Here is a 25,427-nt window from a genome sequence, read left to right as displayed (position 1 = left end):
TGGAGAACAGAAATCCCAAAGAAAGTGTAGCCTACAAAAACGTGTGTGTAGCCTATTTTTACACATTAGCCTAGCTGTAAGGGGCTAATTAATTGTTTAAATATGTTTTTTATGCTGATATGCTAAAAGTCGGACTTCTAAAATAATTTGCTAAATTCGCAGATAAAATGTATATCCTTGCTAACTGAAATATGCTTTTTCAGTTGTCAGTGGCACTACCACAAACTATCAACAGAGGGCGCCCTTTAGCAACGCCTCATGCCTCTACTGGGCCGTCTCTAAAAAGTCTATCCACATTTCTCTTTCGATTCAGCACTTTAATTCAATTGTAACCTCACTCTGTTAGATATCATAGCATGTTCATGGAAACTGTACATTTGTATGCCTCCTTACAATTTACAGCTGCTCTTGGTCAAATCAAGCAATTCATTTAGTTTTTGTCTTGAATCTCTTTGGTTTGCAGTGGCTCTTACTCTTTTGGGTAAATTCCCACCATCCAGAATGCTAACATCTTTCTCAAGCACAACTGAGGTATCTACTTTTCGAAAACCTTTACTGGTTAATCAGTAAGAGTTACAATCATTCATACCTGTTTGCCTAGTGTTGAAGCACTTATTTTGTTTCTGGAATCATGCTTTTGCTGTCGACACTACCAAAACAGACCAGAGGAAGCCCTGTAGAAAAGCCTCAGGCCTCCTCCCCTGGGCTCCCTACCTGGCTTTCTCTCCCAAGACTAGATTCACCCAAATGTAAGCGCCACTCAACCTCTCAGCACTATAACCTACGGTTTGATCCTCACTCTGCTAGATATCATTGCATTGCCTCCTTAGTAATTCATGTCTTGGTTTCCAGCGGCTCTCCCTCTTCTGGATAAATTCTCGCAGACCGTGTACCTTTAACCCAAGCAATCTGAACAGGACCCTCAAAACTGAGGTAGCCTATATGTAGCCTATATACTTCTCAAACCACAAAAAAGTCTCATGATCAATGTTGCATTTGAGTTCACCTTTGTCTTGGTTTCATATCTCTGATTATGATGGTGATTAAAATGTTTACAGTGTTTAATACTTGTTTATTATCTCTGCAGACATCCCAACCTGCACAAAGTCATTTCCCGGAGTCAAGAAATTTCCAACGGGGGGGGGGGGGGGGGGGGGATGCGATTCGGTTATGAATAATTCGGTTCGAGAAATCTCCAACGGGGGGGGGGGGGGGGGGGGGGGGTTGGTGTGCGATTCGGTTATGAATAATGCGGTTCGAGAAATCTCCAACGGGGCGGGGGGGGGGGGGTGTTCTGATTAATTCGGTTCGAGAGTAGAGATAAAATCCCGAGGCACACACGCACACTAGCGCACACACGCAAGGTCTCTCGCTCCCTCTCTCTGCCGTGCGCGCGCTACGCTTGCGCGCTCTTGCTTCCGGGAGATTTTAACTGATTTGCGGGCATCAGGGAGCCGCTATCAATATGCGGGAGACTCCCGGAACTTCCGGGAGACTTGGGATGTCTGTCTCTGTCAGTACTCAGGCAAGGACCTTGAGCTATTTGTCAGCAACAGCCCTGGATACCCCAGAAAGGAAGCCAGAAAAGAATGCATCCGCCTTCAGTTTTGATCATTACTATGTGCAGATGACAAGATTTATGTTGTGATAAAAACATCAGTGTGCCTTTGTGTCTATTTCCCTGTAAAAAAAATTATCTGTTTTTTTTTTCTTAATTTTTTCTCTTTAAAATTGCTTTTGTATTCACGTTTATATATATATAAGAACTGAGAACTGATAAGAATGTAAAATGTGTACCTTGAAATGCACTGTAAGTTGGACTTTGGACTTTTTAACTTTGGATAAAAGCGTCTGCCAAATGCATAAAAAATTAAAAATGTAAAATACATATATAAATGGGTGTATGTATGTATATATATATATATATATATATATATATATATATATATATATATATATATATATATATATATATATATATATATATATATATAGGCAACACATGAGAAAGAAATTGATTGCTCCCTAATAATTTGCATTTTTTCCACTAGGTGCCACTATCAGCATATTTTAAAAGCATGGCATCTGAATTTCAATATTACCTTATCTGTTGATTTTTCTATCAAAAAAATGTTATAGAATCTACTACACAAACAGACAGCGAACAGCTTCTAAACAACAAATGTTTTTTTTTCTCTCGCAATTGTCATTATTCGCAGTTTCGCAGACAAACGTGTTTTTTTTTGTAGCCTATTTCTTCAGTTTTATAGACCCACTGAGATCAGTTTTTCGCCCTTCTGTTGACATGAATTCCTTTTTTCACCGTTTTTTTTTTTTTTTTTTTACATTTCAGGGCTTCCATAAATAATGAACTGTGTAATATGTGCAAAAGAAAAAAATCTAATACATTTGAAACGTGCAAACAAATATTGTATGCAAATTATTATAATGTATGTTATTTTTATGAATTGTTCATTTTATACTAGTACTGTTTCTTTTTGAAAACCAGAAACATACAGTAATAATAGGCCTAGGCCTACTAAACACTACAAGAGCACACTCAATCTAACTATTACGTTTTTTAATGGCAGCAAGAAAATTTAAGTCGTTGAGTCAAAACATTTGTAACAAGGGTTATATATTGCAGTAACTTTTTAGATTGAAGGTCTCAAAAACACAAAATTGTTTTATCTAGCATTGGTTTTGTGTGTTTAAAACAGAATTTACTTCAAAACTGTTTGCATTTTACTAAAAAGAGTATAAGGCTGTTAACAACAAGTTCCCACTTTGACAACTTAATGTGTGAATACAATTGTATACTGAAAACCTCTTTTCTTTTGTTATTAATAGAATGTGTTCCCTCACATGAGAGAAGAAGCACCGACGTCAGAGCAGCGTCATTGCGTCACGAGCTCATTCATCCTCCTCGCGCTGCTGCAAGTAGCTGTTGTAATCTCTCGAATAGCGTGTCTATCAGTGGAGGTCCTCCTTCTTCTCCTCCTCCTCCTCCCTCCTCAATCTCTCTCATCTATCTTTAGCTCTGTACCACACGGGCAGCGGCTTAACGCTCTTAACTTGAGTTGACGCTTTCATTCGGGCCGGTTTGTCTCTCTCAGTCGTGTACGTCCAACTGACCCACACAAATAAAGGAATGACACTCCGGAGCTTTTATCTGCTGTCTTGGGCTTGAGAAGAGCAGTGAAGGATGTTGTTTTACCCTAGTCGGAGCGCACGGCGAGCCCGGGCCTCCCTCCTCTTACCCGGGGTCTTGATCTGCGTAATCCTTGCCACCGTCGGTGCGAGTATGCCGGGTAAGTGTCTGCCTGTATGGTGGTGGCAGCTCTTATTTATATATATATATATATTAGTATTAATAATATATAATAGGCTACTTAATATAGGCTAATTCATAATATGTGATAGGCCAATGAAAATATTATTTAAAGTGGTTAAAATGCTATTTTAATTAAATTGTATCCTACATAATTGATTTCCAAAGCTGATTGTGAATTTAAGTATTTTTATACTTGGGAATTGCTTTAGTTTAGACGTGTGAGTTATTCTTTATTACACTTTTGTTGTTGTAGACACAGTATGCTAATTAGAATAAACAGGATTCATACTGTCAATATAAACCCTAATCCGGTTGAACAAGTGGAGAAACAATGAGAAATAAGTTGATATTGCATAACATTTAATGTATATGTCTTAGACTATTTGCATGCTTCTATAACATGATGTTTACATTGCAACGCCAAAGCCACCAAATATTCATTACTGATGTACAGATTATACTTGTACACATTTAAGTTTTAGTGTGATATGGGAGAGATAGTTACTTTTAGCTGAACTTAAATATTTAAATTTTAGCTTTGATGGAAGTTAACTTAATATTGCAATTTTTTTCTTCGCTAAAATTTGTATTAGATCATGCATTAATTGGCAAACCTGTTACCATAGGTTAAAAAAAAAATGCTGTTGTCATAATACATTCTTTATAAATTGTATTCATGTAGTAGATCTTATGCATTTATGCTTTCAACCAAAGCGCTCTTATTCATCATCTGCTGTTCCATTTGCACTAAACTGTAAATATGTTATAAGGAAGTCCATATATTTTTCCTCCTTTGTTCTATGCTCATTGAGCCAGTGTCTGATTGATTTCTCGAATGTTCATTGTAATAGTCTAAGAGGTTCATTGTGGACTGTGTGAGCTGGAATGTGGGATGTGAGTGCAGCAATTATGGAGAACATGAGCAGAGATTATCAAGTTTCTTTTTCAGACCCCTTTGGGAATTACAACAGCTGGACACTGGCACAACACTCTCTCACAATCGCACAATCACTGACACACATCTGCACGCTGAGCTCCCCTGAGACTTATTTCGTTTTATCCAGCAACCGAATATCAAATATAGAAGATGAAAATAATAATTTTTATTTATGTATGCACTAATGCACTAATTTAATCCAACATATAATTTTGCCCGAAAGGTTTCCAGTGTGCTAAAACATTCCCAAAGGCTAACAATGGAGATTTTCCATCCTTCTTTTTCTCTTTCTCTCTCTTATCTCATCTCCTAGTGCCATTAACGTGTGTTTATGCATGTTTTCCATTGTAGATTGTTTGTTGTTCACTAGCGTGTGACTTCTGAAAAGAGCTGCCACGTTTAGTGTGAACTCTCCGCCTCAGGCTGTTGATTATCTGATCGACACAGAACAGCATGTCATATTTCACGGAGAAAGACATCTGTGGATAGAGCCGCTAGCCATGCAGTAATTTCACAGATGGTGACCAGAGCGTATGAAGATAATCAGGCTTGTTTCGTGCAGGTGAATAAAGCAACCACTTGGTCTGCTTGTTTGAAGAGCACTTTTATGAATATCATTAGTTAATCTCAGTGGCGTAGTGGACTTCTGAAACTAGTAGTAATGGAAAGTAGTCCTGTAAGTCCTCATTCTGTGTAGGATTTCAGATTCAAAGCAGATTCAAGTTCCTTTTCCATAGTTTTCCAGTGTACGAAGCCTGTGAAACACCATTTAGTTACACCTGGGACAATCAACAAGCAGCTACAATTATAATATTTAATGTTTATGCTGTTCTATTCACAAACATAGTCACATTGGAAGTCTCATCAGTTTTATTTATATTTAAATTTTATAAAATTTTATATACATTGTATCAATATTATTTATATACTAGTATAGTATTTATTAATATTTTGAATTAACCTTTATTTTTATATTTTCAGTTTTCATTTGTATTTTTTTTATTTTATAATTTTTTTTTATTCTTTTATGCACTTTTGTCATTTTTATTTATTTAAAAAAACATTTCTGTTTAGCTTTATTTTGCCTTGCCTTGCCTAGTTTTAGTAATTTAAGTAACTTCAACTTATTTATTTTAATTATTTGCCAAGGCAACACTTATTTTTTGTTAATTCCGTTTATTTTTTCATCTAATATTTATATTTTGTTTTATTTTAATTCAGCTTTATTTCAATTACTGAAAATTATTTTTAATAGTTTTATTTTAATTAACAGGAACTGATCACATTGACAGGGTTATCAGTCCATCATTGTGCTGTAGAAAATGGCCCTGGTTAATCAATACCCAATTTCGTTTGTTAATTCGAACTTGTTCTATAGTCATACAACTTGCTCAAAACACTGAAATGTTTAACGTTTATGAGTCAGGTTTGAGGTACAACATGGCTATGTCCTGAGCCCTTTTTATTTTCATTTGTAAACTGTTAATTGCTGACTTTTAAAGCTGGAAAGTAGGCCTTTTAGTCTGTGCACAATAGTGTATCTGAGGAACACTTTAAGTGCTTTGTTAGACGCTCAAACTTGAAATCTGAACCTTAAAAATGCCCTCTAGAGCACAGGATAAAAGAGATATAAGAAAGGGACCTTGCTCTTTCACATAATGGGAAAAATCTCTTTCTATTACACTGCAATTCTCGTCACAGCTCGCTTCGTAATGCACTTACATAAAATGTGTTTGGGTGGTTTTAGGTGTCTTGAGTGCTGCTTTGCTCTCTTCTGAGGTGATGGAGTGGATTGAGAAAAGGTTAGCTGCATGCGTTGCTGTAGTAACTGCTGAATTGGATCCTGCTCTTGCTGTCTCAGGAGAACGTGAGGATCTAAGACTCTACAGAGATCTGGAAACAGCCTGTTGTTGTCACAGTGATGATTTGCAAAGCGCACATTGAGAGCAGCGGCTTATCTCTGCAGCAGTTCCCTGAACAAGGCCACATGCTCTTTACAAACCTCGCTGTGTGAGAGCGAAGCAGCTGCGGCCATATTATCTGTATTCTGATGGGTGAGACTCAAAATGTGTACTTCTTTTGCAGTTAAGGCAGAAACAAACATGGCGTGCATGTTTAAGTATGCGCTAGGTTATCCAAACACACCCTTGAGCGTTCATTAACATACAGCAAACATCCACCCTTAAGTCTTCCCACATTGAGTACACACAGGTTGCCAGCTTGGTTGCGGAAGGCACATTTAGATCAGCTGAGACTTACACTTTGTTCTGTATTGTACGGAAACTTTGTGGGCCACAAGGGTGGTTTGTGATTGTGATTGTCTTAATGTGGCTGTTGAAAGATGTGGGCGTAAATCTGGGTTCTCATTTCCTGTGGTTCACTACATTTCTCTCTCTAATGAGGGTGTGTGTCATTATTCCTTTTTTTTAATGCAGGCTATAAAAGAGACCCTCAGACTCTTGAAGCGCAGTCTGATGTAACTTTTTTTGTGCTTAAAGGAGAACTCCGGTCAATTTTAACATTGAGCTCATTTTTTTGTACATTTGGAGTGCTGTCAATACAGAGAACAACGACAAAAATCGGTGTTGCCTACACCGAGTTATTCTATTTTTAAAATTTGCACCCTGTTGACTTCAATGGGGCAAGTACTAAACCTGCTTTTAACCTCTTAACATCCTTGATGTGTCATTACAAGTGCACAGAAAATGTGAGTGATTCCTTCAGAGTGATCACGAGTGGATCTGACTGCAGTAGATGTGAAAGATATGTATAAAAATGATGTTATTTAAGCCAGCGCAAATACCTGTGTTTACATCCTGTTTTCGGTTGAAGTCCAAAGTAATCGATTGTCGAGTTCACGCGCGTGATCATAGGTAACTAAACCTATGCGCGTGAACTCGGCAATCGACTACTTTGGACTTCAACCGAAAACAGGATGTAAACACAGGTATTTGCGCTGGCTTAAATAACATCATTTTTATACATATCTTTCACATCTACTGCAGTTCTCCTTTAATCCTTTAATCCTTGAGAATTTTCCAGACACATTTGTTGACTTCTATTTTGGTTTTATAACTGTTTACATTTTTATTTTATAGTATATTTTTCAAAACTGAATAAGCTGGTTTCAGGTTCCACAACCAGATGTCTGTCTGCATTTGAATGGCTGTTAAATTCTAGTCATTTGTTGGATGATCCCTTGTAAGTATCCATCTGTATTCACATGTTCCTTTTCCTGTACAAGTCTTCCCTGCTGAATGTGTTGTACCTAGAAATTCCCACAATCAAATATTTTATTGCTCTAGAATGTAACTATTCAAATGATGCTTTAATCAACCGCTATCAGTTACTCAAATGTGCAAATGAAGTGTGGAAACCTGCATACTCTACTACACTTTTCTACTGCCATTTATTCACATGATTAATTAAAAAAAAATGATTGGTAAATATATATATATATATCCCAGTTGAACAGATAGATAGATACATAATAAATAAATAAATGTTTATTTAAATATTACACACATTTTTTATATACAATAAATTTGAAATATTTATCAAAGTATCCTGAAAGAAAATGTCTGTTTCCACAAAAATATTAAGCAGCACAACTGCTTTCAAGATTGATAATAGCAGCAGCAAATCATCATATTAGAATGGTTTTTGAAGGATCATGTGACACTGAAGACTGTAATTATGTATGCTGATAATTCAGCTTTGCATCACAGGAATATATTATTGTATGATTGTATTATCACATTCTTACTATGATATTTACTTTTGGCATTTGTGAGTCCCAGCACGTTTGTGCAAAACGTTACCTAGTCATGATTACCGACCCGTTCATGTGCCCTGCAACTTGGTGGGTGTTAGCCGGACAACATAGTTTCCATAGCAGCAGGAATAGTAGCCCATTCCCATGAAGTGAATAAGTAACGAGAGTGAGAAAGAGACAAATGGATGGAAGCAGGTGAACACATCCCAGGAGTGTCTCACGGAAATAACTCTGAGGTCTATTTTCAGATCAAGGATATTGTATTGAATGTAGGCATATTGCTTTGGACATTAATGATGCATCAAATGGTGTGGTATTGTTGTTTAAATTGATGAAAACAGGTGAAAAAATCTCTTAGATTTACAATGAAGTTGATACCCAAGCCCAGAATCTAAAGCCCAGAATATCACCGAAACTTGGCGGTGAGTTTGTTTTACTTGGACCAGGAAGAAACCACCCAGAACACCTAGTAACCTGTGAACACCTTAGGAAATGACTAGTGGTGCCTAAACACACAGCGAATTTTGCATTTACAGGCATTTCATCTCCAGGAAATATAAAGTCTAATCATATGACTTTATGAGATTAAAATCTGAAGCATGTGTATCTGCATGAATGGAAGAGAGCCAGTTTAAACAAGGAAAAGAACTGGCACTTAGCTTGACTTTTGGTAGAGCAACAGGATGTCCACACAATGGGAATTTTCCCTTATCCATCCACTTTCCTGTTCCTGGCATGTCCTATCACAACTGCAAGGTTATTAGCCTATCTAGTTGAAAATATTTGTTCTAATTTATTATTTATTTACTTAAAGGGATAGTTAAATGTCCCAAAAATGTATTTCTTCTGCTGAACACAAAATATATTTTGAAGAATATGGGTAAGCAAATGGATTGTGGACCCCAATGACTTCCATAGTATATTTTTTTCCCCCATACCTTGGAAGTCAGTGAGGCCCACCAACTGTTTGGTTACCCATATTCTTCAAAATATTTTCTCTTGTGGTCAGCAGAAGAAAGTAAGTAATTCAGGTTTGGAACAATTTGAAGGTGAGTAAATGATGACCAAATTCTCATTTTTGGGTGAACTACCTATTTTTTACATGTGTGGCCACTTATGATGCACACATCCTTCTTCACGAAGTAAGTGGAATCTGTCAGTATTGCCACGTAAGTGTGTCTCTGTTCTCGTGCTGCAGTTCTGTGCTGATGTTGGCTTCCTTCCCGCTCAGAGCTCGGTTAATGATTTCTGAGCCAGCAGCAGATGGTTAGAAATATTCATTTTTAATCCAGCTTCATGACATGCTTATCTTTCTTATGTAATCATGTGCGCTTTTCTTTGGCACCACAAATGACCAGAGATGTTTTGAAAAAATCTGATTCTCCACAGCCTCCTGGGAGGATCACACCCATTGGAGGTTTTGCCTTTTTTTTATATGTTTTTTTTTTGGGGGAATATTACAGATGAGTTCGTAAAAGGACATAAAACAGGGCGTTTGCAACCAGTTAAATTTCTCAGTTTCTGAGTTACCTGATTGTAACCCACTAGTGCCCAAGAAGAATCCACCCAATGAGACTGGTGTGTTAAGCATGGAAGCTTGTTTCCACCATGGAATAAAATAAAATAAAAGATAATTGCATTTTTTATCTAACAATTCTGACTTTATTTCTCGATATAGTTTGTAATCCCATTCTTTATAACCCATCTTAGTTGCATATCTGTAAATGTATTGTAATTTCCCATCTTTGCAGAAAAAGATCCATCTTCATTTGTAGGCATGCATTCTTCTTCTTTTTTCATTGTATAAACTTGTTTCAGTTTCTGAGTCAATTGAATCAAGCTTGGAGGATCTTCTTCATTCCACTTTTATAATTTTTTTAGCTATCAATTACAATTTCCATAGTACATGTCTTTTCCTCTTCTCTCTTTTCCTCATTGTAAACTTTTTTGGTCAATGCTCCCAACAAACACCATTGGATCAATTATATAGTAATTTTACTCCTATTTTTTATTTTATATTATAAAGCTTGTTTCAGAAACAGCTCTGTTTCCAATGAGATCCACTGCTTCCATTCTTGCCTTCCTTTTCAAGGTTTAGATGTTTCATGCAGGATTGTACACATGAAGGGCACATATTAGTGGGTCCTTCAGGGAATCCAAATATAGTAAGTGGTCTGTCAGGATTGACTTTGATCAGTGTTATGTCATTGATGTTTTGATGAGAGGAGATGGACTGACTGATCTGGCGATCAAAGTATCTCCTCCATCCAGAAACACTACAGCTTCAGATAAATAGTCAGTGAGGCCTGTTAGCTAAAACAATAGGGTCCTACACAAAAGCAGATATTTTAAAAAAGGTATCAGTGTTTTTTGTCCATGCAATAAAAGTCAATTGGGTCCAGAGTTGTTTTTGAGCCCCACTGACTTTCATTGTATGACAAAAACAGTTCTTCAAAATATCTTCTTTTGTGTTTCACTGGGGTGAAAAATGCCATGTAGGTTCGGAACGACATGAGGGTGAGGAAATCATGACAGAATGTTTATTTTTTTTTGGGTGAACTACCCCTTTAAGATCAGTTTACTGATGTTGTGTAAGTGTACTGCAAGAAACTTCAGGTAAAATATGCTTAATGACACTGAAGTCAAGTAGTTACTGGAATCAAATTATATTCAGTGCAGTGTAGTTTAAAAAACCTGTTGCTTCCAAATTCCCTCCTTATTTCCAAGCACAGCTTGAGCTTGTGGTTGGTTGTGTAAATGAATGTCCATGACCGGCTGGAGGTGGGCGGCCCAGCAGGGTGTTTAGAGGAATGTGCATCTCTCACATGCACGCATACAGTTGCACCTCATTAGTCAGTTAATCTCAGTTCTCATGACTCCTCGTCCAGATTTAAAAGCAATCTGGTGGCGTTTTATGAAGGCTAATGAGGGATGATGATGTCTATGACTAGTGATGAGCAGAAATCAATGCATACAGTATTTAGCAGCTGGAGGGTAAGCAACATCTATAGTAAAGATTACAATGATGATATGGTCAAAGCTAATAAACCTTACAGGGATCGATCCAGGCACCTTCTAGTTAGTTAAACGGTGCGCCACACCACCAGCACACATTTGAAGATAAAGATATCGATATTGAAACTTTCCCTTTTTTGTAAACCCTATGGTATTTTTGGTGTAAAATCAGTCGAAGCGATCCAAACTAGGCAGATGCCAGCATATTATGTGACAGATCTTGATCTGCCTGTGCAGTTCATACTAATATTAAACATTTCAGTGTTTATGGACATACTGTAGTGTTAAAAATTTTGGTATCAGGTTGTTTTTTCTGTAAAGAAATTAATACTTTTATTCAGCAAGGAGACATTAAATTGATAAAGAAAAATGACAGTTAAGACATTTATAATATTACAACAGATTTCTGTTTCTAATAATGTTGTTCTTTAGAAATTTCTGTTCATGAAGGATTCCTAGTTTCCAAAACAGTTTCCAAAATATTAAGCAGTTCAACTGTTTTCAACTGTGATTGTTGACTAAATGTTTCTTGAGCAGCGATTATAATGATTTCTGAAGGATCATGTGACACTGAAGACTGGAGTAATGATGCTGAAAATTCAGCTTTGCCATCACAGGAATAAATTACATTTTAAAATGTATTAAATATGCATTGTTTAATATTTAGGAGAATCTGTTGACAGAAATGCGATATAATATATATAACTATGTTTTCAGTGGTGTATAAAGACCTTACATAATGAACCATGTTTTTATTACCTTAGAATGAGCCATTTCTATCTACATACACCGTGGGTTACATTGAAATGGCCATTTAAACCATTCATAGCCCTAAACATATTGTATATAAATATATATACGGACAAACTACTTCAGAGCGCGTTTCGTCACTATGTTGTTCTCTGTGCAAAGAAGCTAGCAATAGCTTTCAGCATAGCTCATTGGAAATATGGGAATGTTTATTTTATGTTTATTTTTTCAATGAATTAATCGTTTATACTCACAAATCTGCTTATGACCAAACAAAATGTTTATATTTTGTATAAAATATATTTAATATATGATATGTTTATATATTTTATATATAATATGTTATGTATATTATATATATATATTTTGTACACAGTTTGTATAAATTACCCCACATTTTGAATTAATTCCCATAAATTCTCGTAAGTTTCCAATTAGGAATATTTCCAATATTCCCCATCTTAACTTCTCATGGAAAGTTTCTGGAAATTTTCCACCCATTTGCAACCCTAATTAGAACATAGACACGCATATATTCTATGTACATTTCTGCTGTGGCGTATGTAAGCATTTGCCTTGACAGGGCACTTCTACCCTTTTATAACAGCTCCTTTTTTGTTGCCTGGAAACACACAGGAGACCTGTCAATATAAAAATGGGACTGTAAAAGCAAAGAAAAGCTTTCAGAATTTAGTTTTATGTCCACATGAACAAATTAATTAAGTTTGTCTTAAAAGATAAACACCATTAGTTGAGTTTCACAGTTCAGCTGAGCTCCAGTCTCCATGAAGAATGAGCCGTTCGGAACAGAGAGTGAATGATTGTTTGATGATGCTTCACGCTCATTTAAATTATTCCGGATGGGACGTGTGTCATCAGGTTGGTACTCAGCGTTGAGTTCTTACTGACGTCCGCCAGATGATGTCAGAGTGACGGATAGCGATCCACTCATCACAGAACACTGAAGCGCTTATTCATGGCAGATGAAAATGAGCAGACATTTTGCTTGGAGTGTCTGTTAGGGCTCTGGAAGTAGAAATCCTGGTAATGTTCTCTATACAGAAATGGCTTTTTATCATATTTCATTTTAAGGAAGATCTTGGCATGAGCTCCCAGGTTGTTAAGTAATGGTCATTGTTTGGTAGTAACTGATTACATAAAAATTAGTACTTGGTTAAATTAGATTAATTACATTTTAAAATGCTAATAATCACACTGCAGTTAGTTTTTATTGATTACATTATTATTATTCACACAATGGCAGTAATATTCATTCATAATAATTCATTATAGATTCTCCCTAATTCTTTGTCATTTTTTATTTTTTCCTATCCAAAGAAACAAGTAATAAAAACTCAGTGAGTGTTTTAGTGCAATTTTCTGACGTCATGGGATCACAACACTAAGAGATAGTAAATCTTTTCCTGGATTTTTTTTGTGCGTTCCCGAGACTAGACATAACTTCCTTAACATAATGCCGAAAACCCAAAGTCTCTAGGTGGTCTGGTTGAGGAGTAGATAGAAGTGCAAGATTGGTGCGCACAGACAGAACAGAAATCATGAGTTAACAATTGCAATTTTGTCCGGTGGAAAATTGCGCTAAAAACCATATCATGTATATACATTCAGAAAGTCTTTTAGTTTTGTGGAATTGCACACACATAGACCAGCCACCAGTCAGGTGGTTATAATTACATGGAAAATTGGGAGGCCACAATGCATTTCATCACTGAATTTACAGAAATCGTTTGGTTTCTCAACGTCCTCGGACCGGGAATAATGCGTTTAGATGGCAACACTATCAATGCCTAAATAAATCTGCAGCGGTCATGTGGTAACAATGGAGCTCTCCGAAAAGTATTGTTCTTATGGAAATTACCACATGATGTGTGCGCACCTACAGTCACGGATGAAAGGGCATTGTTAGGCATGTGAAGCGGAGTGCTTGCAAGCTCTTCAGCCTTGACTGTTTACAATACGGCACGCCTTGAGTACCTTATTGCTTTTATAAAACATTACCACACAATACAAATACTATTAAACCCGAAGATATGTGTGTTAATATGTTACTTTTAGTTTAAGGTGTGTTCATGGCTTGCCGAAACTTGTAAAAAGCATTAGGCCTACTTGGCATGAACGCATCATAAATAATTATAGCACCTCACTGCAGTACATGAGATCCAGGGGGCGGAGTTGGATCCAGATCTAAGGGGTGGAGATTGGTAGGTTTAGGGGTGGGTTTAGGGATCAGGGGGTGGAGATGGGTAGGTTTAGGGGTGGGTTTAGGGATCAGGGGGTGGAGATGGGTAGGTTTAGGTATAGTGACAGAGCGCATTTAGGCCACGCCCACACCCAGGGGGAAAACAAACCAACCGTCTTTTAATCCACTTTTATGTCCTCAAACGCTCGGTTTTTGGGGTCGACAGCTTATGAAAACTTATTTCTGGGTTTCTTAGCTTGTTTCCTGTACACCTTGTCACATAGCAGCTTTTAGGCATTTTTCTGTCTTTTCTTAGAAGCAAGAAATGACAAGGAGGCAGCCTCTCGCAATGCAAAGTCAATGGAGACGGTTGGTTTGTTTTCCCCCTTGGTGGGCGTGGTCTTCAGATTATGACGCGTTGTGCTCTGTCTCTATATATAAGGTGGGAGGAGTTGGATCTGGATCCAACTCCTCCCCCTGGATTTCGTGTTCTGCAGTGAGGACCATCTAATCTTCTGCCAGAAAAATAGTCCCTGAATGTGACACAAATCAGCAAGAGAATGTTCCTAGATGTAACGACGCATCTGATGTAGCTCAAATAAATCTGGGAACAGTTCTCATACTCTGTCATTTGCTAATATTTCCTCACACACGAACAAATGGAAACAAGTGATATCATAATGTAATCATATGCATATGTACAATAACATGACCATCAACATTAAATGCCATATAAGCCAAAACTGCCTAATGTTACTGAATGAAATGTCGACCCAGGAAGAGCTATAGTAGGCTACTGTGAATATTTGGTGTTGATGGACTCGATCTACTCCATCTATGTTTTGATTGTCGTTCTGAATCCAATCTGGATGTAGTCTTTGACAAAAATTTGATTTTCTCGGCTTTTTGCTCAAAATGTTGCTTTTTTATGAAACTTACCCATATTCAAGTGTTGATTAAAAAAAAAAAGCATGAAGCTAGAATAAAATGTTATATTACAGCAAAATATGGCCGTGAAATGTTTATGAAAAAAAATACGCAGGCGTTGACTGGCAACTTTTTTGAAAACGCTGGCGGGGAAAGAGTTAGAAGAGAGCTACTTGAAAATTGGACAAAAAGACAGTTTCAGTGAGGTAAAGAACTGCAGTACCATGAAGCATTTAAAAACAATGGAGAAATAAACTACTCATTGATTATATGTATAAAGCATATATATATGTATATATACAAACAAACAATTAAAGTCCACATGAAATCAAAATTGACCATATTTAGATTTACTTTGTTTGCCTAAATTGATCGTTTTGTGGTGAACAATTCATCCATGCAAGTCAATCCACAAAAAAAATTTTTTTGACTTCGTAATCTTTAATCAAAATCTGAAAATGCCCCTCACCTCTTCATTGGAGAACCTTCCCTGATGACGTATGTTTGACGGCTTGGTTTGGGAAACGCTTAACCACTCCCCTCAAACCGTTAATCTGTTATGAGCAGAGATGGAGAGGAGGAGCGCTAGAGTAAAACCCTGCCCTCTGTTCAATATTCCGTTTCACTGGGAAATACGTCACAACACTGGAGAAAAATCGTTTGCAACTTCCGGTTCACGCGGACTTTAAGTATTTTGAAAGTGTAGGTTGATGGACTTGATTACGTCATTCGCAGTTCTTCATGGTAGTAGGCGGGCTAAAAAGCTATTTAGGAGCGTGTCACTTTTTTTGACTGAATGGTGTAATTTTCTGTACAGCATTATTTATTTAATTTTTTTGCCAGGAATTCCACTGTTAAACACAATAATTATTCTAAAAATCAGCTGGACTAATGTGGTCCGACGGCTTCAGCAGAAGCAAATACCATAATTTAACAACCTCATAGCTCACTGTAGGTTTACAAGTTATCGTTCAAAATCAATTTCCTTTTGGAGAAAAAGAAATTAAGTTTTTACCTCCGGAACTGAACTGTTGCACTCTATAGCCTTTCTTTATCAGAAAATAAAACACAGCTACTGACCAATCAGCATCAAGGACCAGAACTACCAGTTTTATATATAAAAAAGTGACAAAAACACAACAAAATGTATAAAAACCATAATAGTACATCAATGATTCTAAAACAACTCTGATCAAATCCACTGACTCTGAATGAAATCCACAAGCACCATCACAGCACACACACCTGCTGCTGACCCAGTTTTCTTCACCGAGAGCAGAGCACCCCCACTGAGAGAATTAGACAGAAAATTGAGGGATTTAGGAGCACATGGGATAAAGTATCATTGAAGAGAAGGAGCTGAGATTATGATTGCGACTGTGGAACGATTTGAGTCATTCAAGCGTGTTTGTGTCTCTGACTGATTTTAGAGTCTCTCTAACGATTAGAAGTCAGTCAAGGGTATCAGACACAATGAATTCAATAGCACTGATGTCATTGGGTACTTCACTCACCATTACCATTGAATGTTTTTCAAGCTTCAAGGAATTTTCAGTTTCAATGCAAGTTAAGCTCTATCGACAGACACTTTTACGTCAAACCCTAATTTTCTGCCTTGCATGTATCATGCAAAAGTTACCAGTTGTAAGTGGTTTGCTGGCTTTGCATGATCATGACAAGTTGAAATGTATGTATACACACATACTTTGAAGGAAGTCTCTTATGCTCATCAAGAATACATTTATTTGATCAAAATTTTTCAATTTTTTCAATTTGTGTTAACTGCTTTCTGTTTGTCACATGATCCTTCAGAAATCATTCTAATATGCTGATTTGGTGCTCAAGCAACATTTTCATTGTTAATGTTGAAAACAGTTTTGCTGCTTAATATTTTTGTGGAAATCATGATACATTTTTTCAGGATTCTTTGATTGATCAGAAAATTCACACTAGCAGCATTTATTTGAAATATCATTTTTTTTACAATGTAAATCCATCGATCACAATTATGCATCCTTGCTGAATAAAATGTAATACATCTTAAGCAAAATCATTTTCTGAGGTAAACAACAGATGTCAAGAGCTTTTATTATGAATTTCAAAGCATTATTATGTTTGTTTAAAGGGACATACTGATGTTTTCTACCTGCAGAATCAACAATATCAATAAAAAAACATGACAGGTGACTAAATGCATGTGTGGCTTCAGAGAAAATGATGACTTTTAATGATACCCGTAGGAACAACATTACCAACACATGCCGTTAACACCTGGTGCACTAATTCATAAAGATTTTAAGGCACATTGATATTCAAATACATGATGTGTGATGTTTAGTGCTTCAGATGTAATAATATAATTTGAGGATATCTAATACTTTTTTTTACTATTTTAACATGTCTTTTTCTATTTATTTATTTCTTTTTTCAGCAAACAAGTGCCCAGATCACATAGACTGTACCATGATGAGGCGGCACTTCTGTGAGTCTTGCTCCTGCCACTGTGGCTCCTGCCTCAGTCCATTGGAGGAAAATGAAGACGGACATTGTGTTGTTCCCAGGGGACACAATCACGGTATGAAGGCGTTCACACACCCACCACACCCACCTCTGGCTACTGTGTCACGATTTATTTAGCACCTAGTGCTTTAGTGCTTGTGCATCAACAAACTCAAACTGCCAGTCAGGCAACACACAATCGTTTTCTTAAGCCGAATGCTGTGCATTTATTAATCAAACCCTCGGCCTGTGACTAATGCTATCCTGAAAGAGGAGATGATGTTGATGGTTTAGACCTCAGATCCTCCCGTCATCTGGCCTGTCCTTTTGCTCTCGGTTCTGTCCTCCCTCACTGTTTCTATTGGTTTTGTGGTGAGCATAATCTCTCTCTCTCTATATCCTCATGTGGCAGAGGCACATGACTGAATTTAATCAGTTGGATTGTAAGCGTGCACGCGTATGTCTGTGTGTGGCCTTGGCTTTAATGTAATTCCATGTGAGCACTGCTCTAGCAGAAAGAAAAAGCACTCTTTTTTTATCTATTTCAATACTGCAGTCATAGGGTTTTGCTTTTGTGCTAAATATTTTTTAAATGTCATCTTTTAAGTAAGTGTCAAGTAAGTAGATACTTTAGCAACAAATGCTTTCAGACAGATGTACACTAGTATTTATTAATAATATATATTTTTAGTATATTAATATTATATGTTTTAATATTTGTATATTTTAAATTTGTAAAAAATGTTGTTAAATATTTATTAGGTTTTTAATTTGCTATAATAGCTGAAAATGTTGTGACTATTGTAATGGCAGTCTATGTCATTTTCCAGGATTTTGCACAATTTCATTTGTCAGGTTACAAAAAAAAATCAAACTTAAGAACTGTTTACCCTTAATCAAGCTTCAAATATTTTTTTATAAATATTTTACTTAAATATTTTAAGAATTTGAACAGTCAAAATACTGTCTACCAAAATTTTCTAAAAAGTAAGGTTTACTCACGCTGAAGTCATGTGATGCGTTATAAATATTCAAAATATACATATATTAATATACAAAATAACACTCTTAAGATCCAGGAAAAATATTATAAACTTCTCTGTTGTAAATGGCTCTCACAACTATAATGTAGTAAATATATATATATTAGTGCCTTTACTGTCAGTATGTCTGTCTGTATGTCTGTTATTTGCATATCTCTCGAACCGTTAGTCCGATGGATTTCAAACTTGAACGGTGTCTCGCTACGGGCACGAGTAAGTGCAGCGCCAAGTTTGACGTTGTTTGGAGCTGGCATTTTGCACTAGTATAAATTTGTGAAATAAAAAAGAGCTATTTTTAATAATATTTATTTTTGAATTGATTATTATTTATAATTATTTATATTATAGTTATTACTTTATATATATATATATATATATATATATATATATACACTATGAATAATAAATATATTCAATATTCTGTATTATAAAATATAATTATTATGTATTATTTATATTTATAAATTATTATATATTTATTTTACAAAGCTTTAATCATATATATATATATATATACAGAGGTGGACAAAGTACACACCTTCCTTACTTAAGTGAAAGTACAGATACTACTAGTCAAATATTACTCCGTTACAAGTAAAAGTTGTAAAGAGTGATTTTTACTTAAGTAAAAGTACTTAAGTATCTAAAGTAAAAAGTAAATGTCAATGCATTGTTTTATTATTGTTGCATTGTTGTATGTAATACTTGCAGTACCTTATGCCTCTGAATCTATGCCTACCCTCATATCAATATCACATTTATTTCTAGAACACAGTTCCAGTAGTGGGATTGAATGTGAGATTGAATAAGTGGACTCAATAACGTCATCAATGGTTTCGGATACCCAAATGGCTGTTCCCTCAAATAGTGCATTTAAAAATTTTTTGCTTTAAGTATGAATATGTTTGCCTTACTGTTATCTATAAGCTAGTGTGCTCCAAAACAATGACAAAATTTGCATTTATAAAACCAAACCCAACATTGAAAATGAAAATCAGGTTGATGTCAGAATCCAACGTCAGATTGACGTTAATCTTCAACGTTGGACAGACGTTGTATTGTGGTTGAAAATGAAAATCGGGTTGACGTCAGAAACCAACATCAGTCGGGTTCTGACGTCAACCCGACTTTCATTTCCAACCAAATGCAACCCCTAAAACCAAAATAATCCCCCGACTGACATTACTACTTTCTACTCAAGGACTTTGACAGAATTGTAGTGGAGTATAAAGTACGATATTTGTCTTTCAAATGTAGGGAAGTTTCCAGAAAAAATAATACTCAAGTAAAGTACAGATACTCAAAAAAGTGTGCTTAAGTACAGTACTCAAGTAAATGTACTTTGTTACTGTCCATCTCTGAATATATATATATATATATATATATATATATATATATATATATATATATATATATCATTTTTAATCCATTTAATCCATCCACATACACCGCCAAAGAGTGTATGTACTGTATGTGAGCAATAAAGTGGCTATTGTGGTAACGCAGTAGCACTGCCTTCATAGGGTTTGTCTTCGCCCACAATTCTCAAGCTAATACACCTTCTTTCTACCTTATCTTCTCTCTTTCTCTTACTCTGCAATACTTTTCCTGTAATTCAGCTCTGCAAACATAGGCCTGGCTCACTGAATGATGAAGAGCCTGATAAAGGGCTGAAGACGACAGCTGACAACTTTCATTTTGAGCACGTCATTTGTGTAGCCAGAGCCTGTGTGTTTCTGTTACTAAGAATATCTTCAAAAATAAGAGCATGATATGAATGTGTTTAGTGTTTTGCTGTGCATTTTACATCATTACTGAGAAACAGAGATATATTAAGGAATGTTTGCTGAATTGTATTCTCGAATAGGATAGGTTATCTTGATTTTTAGAGCAGTTTTGTCTCTTATACCTTTACCTCTGCTCTGTCCTTATGAAATGCTTTACAGGAAAGTCTTAAAGATTCAAAGAGCACAATAGAAGTGATAGTGTATGTTAGACCAAGGTGGAACCTGCTGTTGAAGAGTTTACTGATCAAACAGTCATGCGTCATATTTGCTTTAATATTGCCATGAGCGAACAACACTGGCTCTTCGGTTTTAAAGCACAATCACATTTAATTTGGATTTTTATTCCACCATAATGTTTTTAAAATCCTAATTTTTTTTCCAGCCCTTGAATTTGGGCCACATCAGCTGAACCGAAGTCTCTGCCACTAACCATCATCCGTCTATGTAGGTCAGCAGTCTCATTTTTACGTCACTGATAGGAAATTAATCCAGAGAGAGAGAGAGACCAGAGGCCATGGCTGCGTTTAACTCCACTTTAATACATACACTCAAACTTCCTTAAACTCTTCCCTTGGGGGGAATCCCCGGCAACATTTTGAAGTGTGTTCAACTTTAATCGGACGAGGGAAGTTTATTTAGACAGACCTTCGATCCCTTGATTTTGACTGAGGGAGCGAGTCTTCTCAACATGTACACTTCAGGCAGATCCATAGACCACAATGCATCGTGATTGTGACGTCACAGCTGATCTCGCGTAATTTACCCCCACACAACTCTTGTGTATGATTTTGGAGATATTTTGACATTTAACCGCATAATACTTGTAGCTACCTTAAAGCTACACTGTGTAACTTTTTAAGTTGATTCTTAGCAAAAACACTTTGTTCTATCAAGGCAAGTCAAGTGTATTTGTATAGCGCTTTTCACAATACAGATTGTATCAAAGCAGCTTCACACAGTATTAAATTAAAATAATACAACAAGGTTTGTTTCTAATGGAATTTATTGATTGATAAAATTAAAATTAAATATCCCCAAAATATCCCCAACTGAGCAAGCCAAAGGCAACAGTGGCAAGGATCAAAAGTATATGTGCTCATTCATGTGTAATTACTTCCACCAACTAATCAAGTATTCTCGTAAGCGTAAAATCTGCCATTTATAATACATACGCGAGTCGCTCGAATGGCGGCAGCCATGTTGCGCCTCCATCTTGAAAATACATTCGCCAAAGAGGGACCTACCTGGAAATTCAAGCTTCACCTTTCGCGTTTTACACTCAGTGACACCGTGACGAATGCGAGGGGGAGATTACAAACAGATTCATACAAATGAATTAGGAAAAACTGTACATAATAAATCAGATCCATTGAGGATTCCAAGTGATCAAGGGCTTAGTGCGTTAGACTTAAACCATAGACTGTAAAAAAATATGGACGTAGTGTCCGTGACGTCACCCGTAGGTTTCTGAAGAGCATTTTTGAAGCCTAAAGTGGGCGGAGCCGGCCGTCGCCATCTTGGCCTTGCGTCACTCCCGGATAACAGAAAATAGACAAACAGGCGGGGCGTGAGTGGAGCTGAGGAGCCTGGCTATCTGAAATCACCTAGCTCGACGTGATCGAGTTAGCTGATGATGTAATGCCAATTAAACGTTCCTATTTTTGCCCTTCGAAATATTATAATAGTTAAAAGACATGGCTACAAGTGAGACTGTGTATTACTTCGAGAGTGTTTGTGTGTGACAGTGATTTATGTGCATACATGTCCGTCACTCTTTCATGGTCCGTCAGCGCGGCATCACTCAAGTTCGTAGAGAGCTTATTCAGTCCATTTTAGATTCTGATTTTGGCCGTCTCTCAAATGGGTTAAACCATAGATATATTGCCTTTGAAGAGCAAGTAAATGCGCTAGAAAATCCGCGCTCATTCATGTGCATTTATTGCATGGACGGAGAAAGCGCTGACGCCCGCATGATTTCATCTGACGGTACATAAGCATATTATAATCCATCTGTTCCGTGAGAGCAGAACGAACGAGCATGTATTGACGTTTTAAATTTGAAAAACCCCAAAAGCAACGAAATTGTCAGACATCCATTAGTACAGGTTCACGGAGGAAAACAACTGAAATACAGCGCTGGTTGTTGTCTCGAACGATAACGACGAAATCCAAAGACGTGGGCTTTGTACCCAAGTATTAAATTGTATGAAATAATCCCGAAAAAAAGCACAAACACAGCAGAGATGGCAAGTTCAGCAGCTAACATTGCTGAGGTGAAGTGACGGCTAGTAACAGCAGACAAACGGCTAGCACTGACAGCGGCAATCCATCTGTCACTCAAGTGGCCACTGGCCACACCCTTAAATTTAAATATTAATCAACTAAACGGACGAGTTATAAAATAATTCACCCCCCTCACAGTTGTTATGAAGGGCACAATTAGCTGTATAGACCAAAGCCACATAGAGATCCAGGCTGTAAACATATTTTTTTCTGCTGTAAAGTTGGTAATTTTAACATGAGGGAGATACAGATTTGACTCACTTCTGCAGCCAGGCCAAGCGGCCAGTCAATGAATTGCAGTTTAACTCACTTCCGTGTTGGTTTCAAGAGAGAGACGGGGAGGTTGCCGCTTGACTTAAACACATTTCAAGGGTTCCGCCAGTAGTGGGCAATCGTGCGACGAAGTGAAGTTAGCAGGGACAGCAGTCAGTAAACACTTGCCTGATTTAAACACTTACATGACTGTGTTAATTATCACATTGACTGAGGCTACGTTTACACGGAAACGATCTGAAGAGAAAATGCAAAAGTGATCACTTTTTATTCTGCGTTAAAGGAGAACTCCGGTCAATTTTAACATTGAGCTCATTTTTTTGTACATTTGGAGTGCTGTCAATACAGAGAACAACGACAAAAATTGGTGTTGCCTACACCGAGTTATTCTATTTTTAAAATTTGCACCCTGTTGACTTCAATAGGGCAAGTAGTAAGCCTGCTTTTTAGCCTCTTAACATCCTTTAAGTGTCATTACAAGTGCACAGAAAATGTGAGTGATTCCTTCCGAGTGAACACGGGTGGATCTGACTGCAGTAGATGTTAGAGATATTAATAAAAACGAAGTTAATTCAGCCAGCGCTCATACCTTTGTTTACATCCTGTTTTCGGTGGAACGCCATAGTAATCGATTGTCGAGTTCACGCGCGTGATCATTGGTAACTAAACCTATGCGCGTGAACTCGACAATCGATTACTATGGCCTTCCACCGAAAACAGGATGTAAACAAAGGTATGAGCGCTGGCTGAATTAACTTCGTTTTTATTAATATCTCTAACATCTACTGCAGTCAGATCCACCCGTGTTCACTCGGAAGGAATCACTCACATTTTCTGTGCACTTGTAATGACACTTAAAGGATGTTAAGAGGCTAAAAAGCAGGCTTACTACTTGCCCTATTGAAGTCCACAGGGTGCAAATTTTAAAAATAGAATAACTCGGTGTAGGCAACACCGTTTTTTGTCGTTGTTCTCTGTATTGACAGCACTCCAAATGTACAAAAAAATGAGCTCAATGTTAAAATTGACCGGAGTTCTCCTTTAAGACGAGCGTTATGGGGGGGGGGGGGGGGAATCTGCGTGCATACGGTGACGCAAAAGTGTGTGAAATTCAATGTAGTGTGCACTCCAGGCGGCTAGGTGGCAATGTGAAGCACTGATCGGTGCCTTCACTGTCTAGCAGACTTTTGCGTTTTTACCATTATTTAGACGGAAACGCGACGGTGGAGCGTTTTTAAGATTTCCACTCTGGAGGGTGGTTTCACTTTTTTGCGTTTTTAAGCCCCAAAAACGCCGTCGCCGTCTAAACGAAAGGCACATCTGATAAAATATTTTTACGTTTTCACCCGGGAGCGTTCTCGTGTAAACAGGGCCTGAAATAGCCTGGCTGGAAGTAGTATTTTAGTGTTGTCCAAAGTTGGTTGATGTCAGTGAATCACATATAATAATTGGAATTTATTTTTTTATTTTTTATGTGTCGTTGCATTGATTCAGATTTAAGAACTCATTGTCTGTCAAAAACACCTGAAAAATGATGTCCGTTGACCAAGTAACCACTAGATGGCAGCATAATCATGTCAAAAACTAATTTCAAAAATAGCCTATATACAGCCTATTGGTTTTAGATGCCAGTCAGTCAGAGCTGTTGTGTCTGGCTAGTTATAGAAAGCTGCATGATATACTTGCACAGGTCAGAGAAATTAGTGTGTCCCAAATCATGTACAGAAAACAGTCAGCCAAAGGTGCTGCGATGGTATGCTTTTTAAGTTTTTTTTTTTTTTTTTTTTTTTTAAGTATGCTTCCATGCATTCTCTTTTTTTTGTGTGTGTGTGTGTGTGGTTAATTTGCTCATTTTACATGCAAATGCAAACAGTGAGGGATCTGTGGTGTCAAGGCACAGTTTTGTAATGACATAATAGTATGTCTCAGTACTGCTGTTCTGTCTTAATCCACACTCATGTCACACAAAGTCCATACTTTTACTGCGCAAATTGAGTAATATAATATTAATCTTTTTTTTTTTTTTTTTACATTTTTCACAAATGTGTATTATTTTAAAAAAAATTAATCATTTGATTTCATAATAGTTTGAATAATTTCTGTCTATATTGTTTAAAGATAAGATTGTATGTAAAATTGTGTAACTACTTGTCTTATCCAGTGTGTTCTTTTTAGTATCATTGAGATACTATTGTAGTTTTCAATAATATTTGGAACTAGTTTTTATTTGAATTATTTCCATTTTGATTTTAGTCAGAGTTGCAGTAATTTTGTTGTGTTTTTGTCATTTGTATGGGTTTTTTTTGTCAATACATTTTTTATTTTAGTTTTAGTTATCTTAGTACATCAAGTTAAACTATTTGAAAATGAGAAATTAATGAGAAATAAGTATATATTTTATTTTAAGTTTATTTATTCAAGCAACAATTTTTGTTATGGTTTTAGTTAACTATAACCCTGGTCTGATCTTGTACATGTAGCACCCTCTGAATCAAAACTTTCATTTTGTTCATTCTTCTTGTTGGTCATCAGACTTTATTCAGGCTGTAGTGTTTCTTCATGTGTAAAGCTCAGATTTTCAGGTCCACTTGTACAGATGGTTCG

The 25,427-nt window shown here is 36.6% G+C and overlaps 1 protein-coding gene across 1 annotated transcript in view; it reads left to right on the top strand.

The window, feature by feature from the left end:
• Window positions 1-2,871: 2,871 nt before the first annotated feature.
• Window positions 2,872-25,427, top strand: part of npdc1a (neural proliferation, differentiation and control, 1a) — a 28,684-nt gene continuing 6,128 nt past the window's right edge. Inside the window, exons 1-2 of the mRNA XM_081391344.1 lie at window positions 2,872-3,311; window positions 17,370-17,513. Of these exons, the coding sequence (XP_081247470.1) occupies window positions 3,206-3,311; window positions 17,370-17,513 (250 nt within the window). The 5' untranslated portion in view covers window positions 2,872-3,205. The remainder of the gene's footprint in view (window positions 3,312-17,369; window positions 17,514-25,427) is intronic.

The sequence above is a fragment of the Scardinius erythrophthalmus genome (genome assembly GCF_964197995.2).
Source record: "Scardinius erythrophthalmus genome assembly, chromosome: 17".
Taxonomy (NCBI): domain Eukaryota; kingdom Metazoa; phylum Chordata; class Actinopteri; order Cypriniformes; family Leuciscidae; genus Scardinius; species Scardinius erythrophthalmus.
This window is presented reverse-complemented; position numbering and strand designations above follow the sequence as displayed.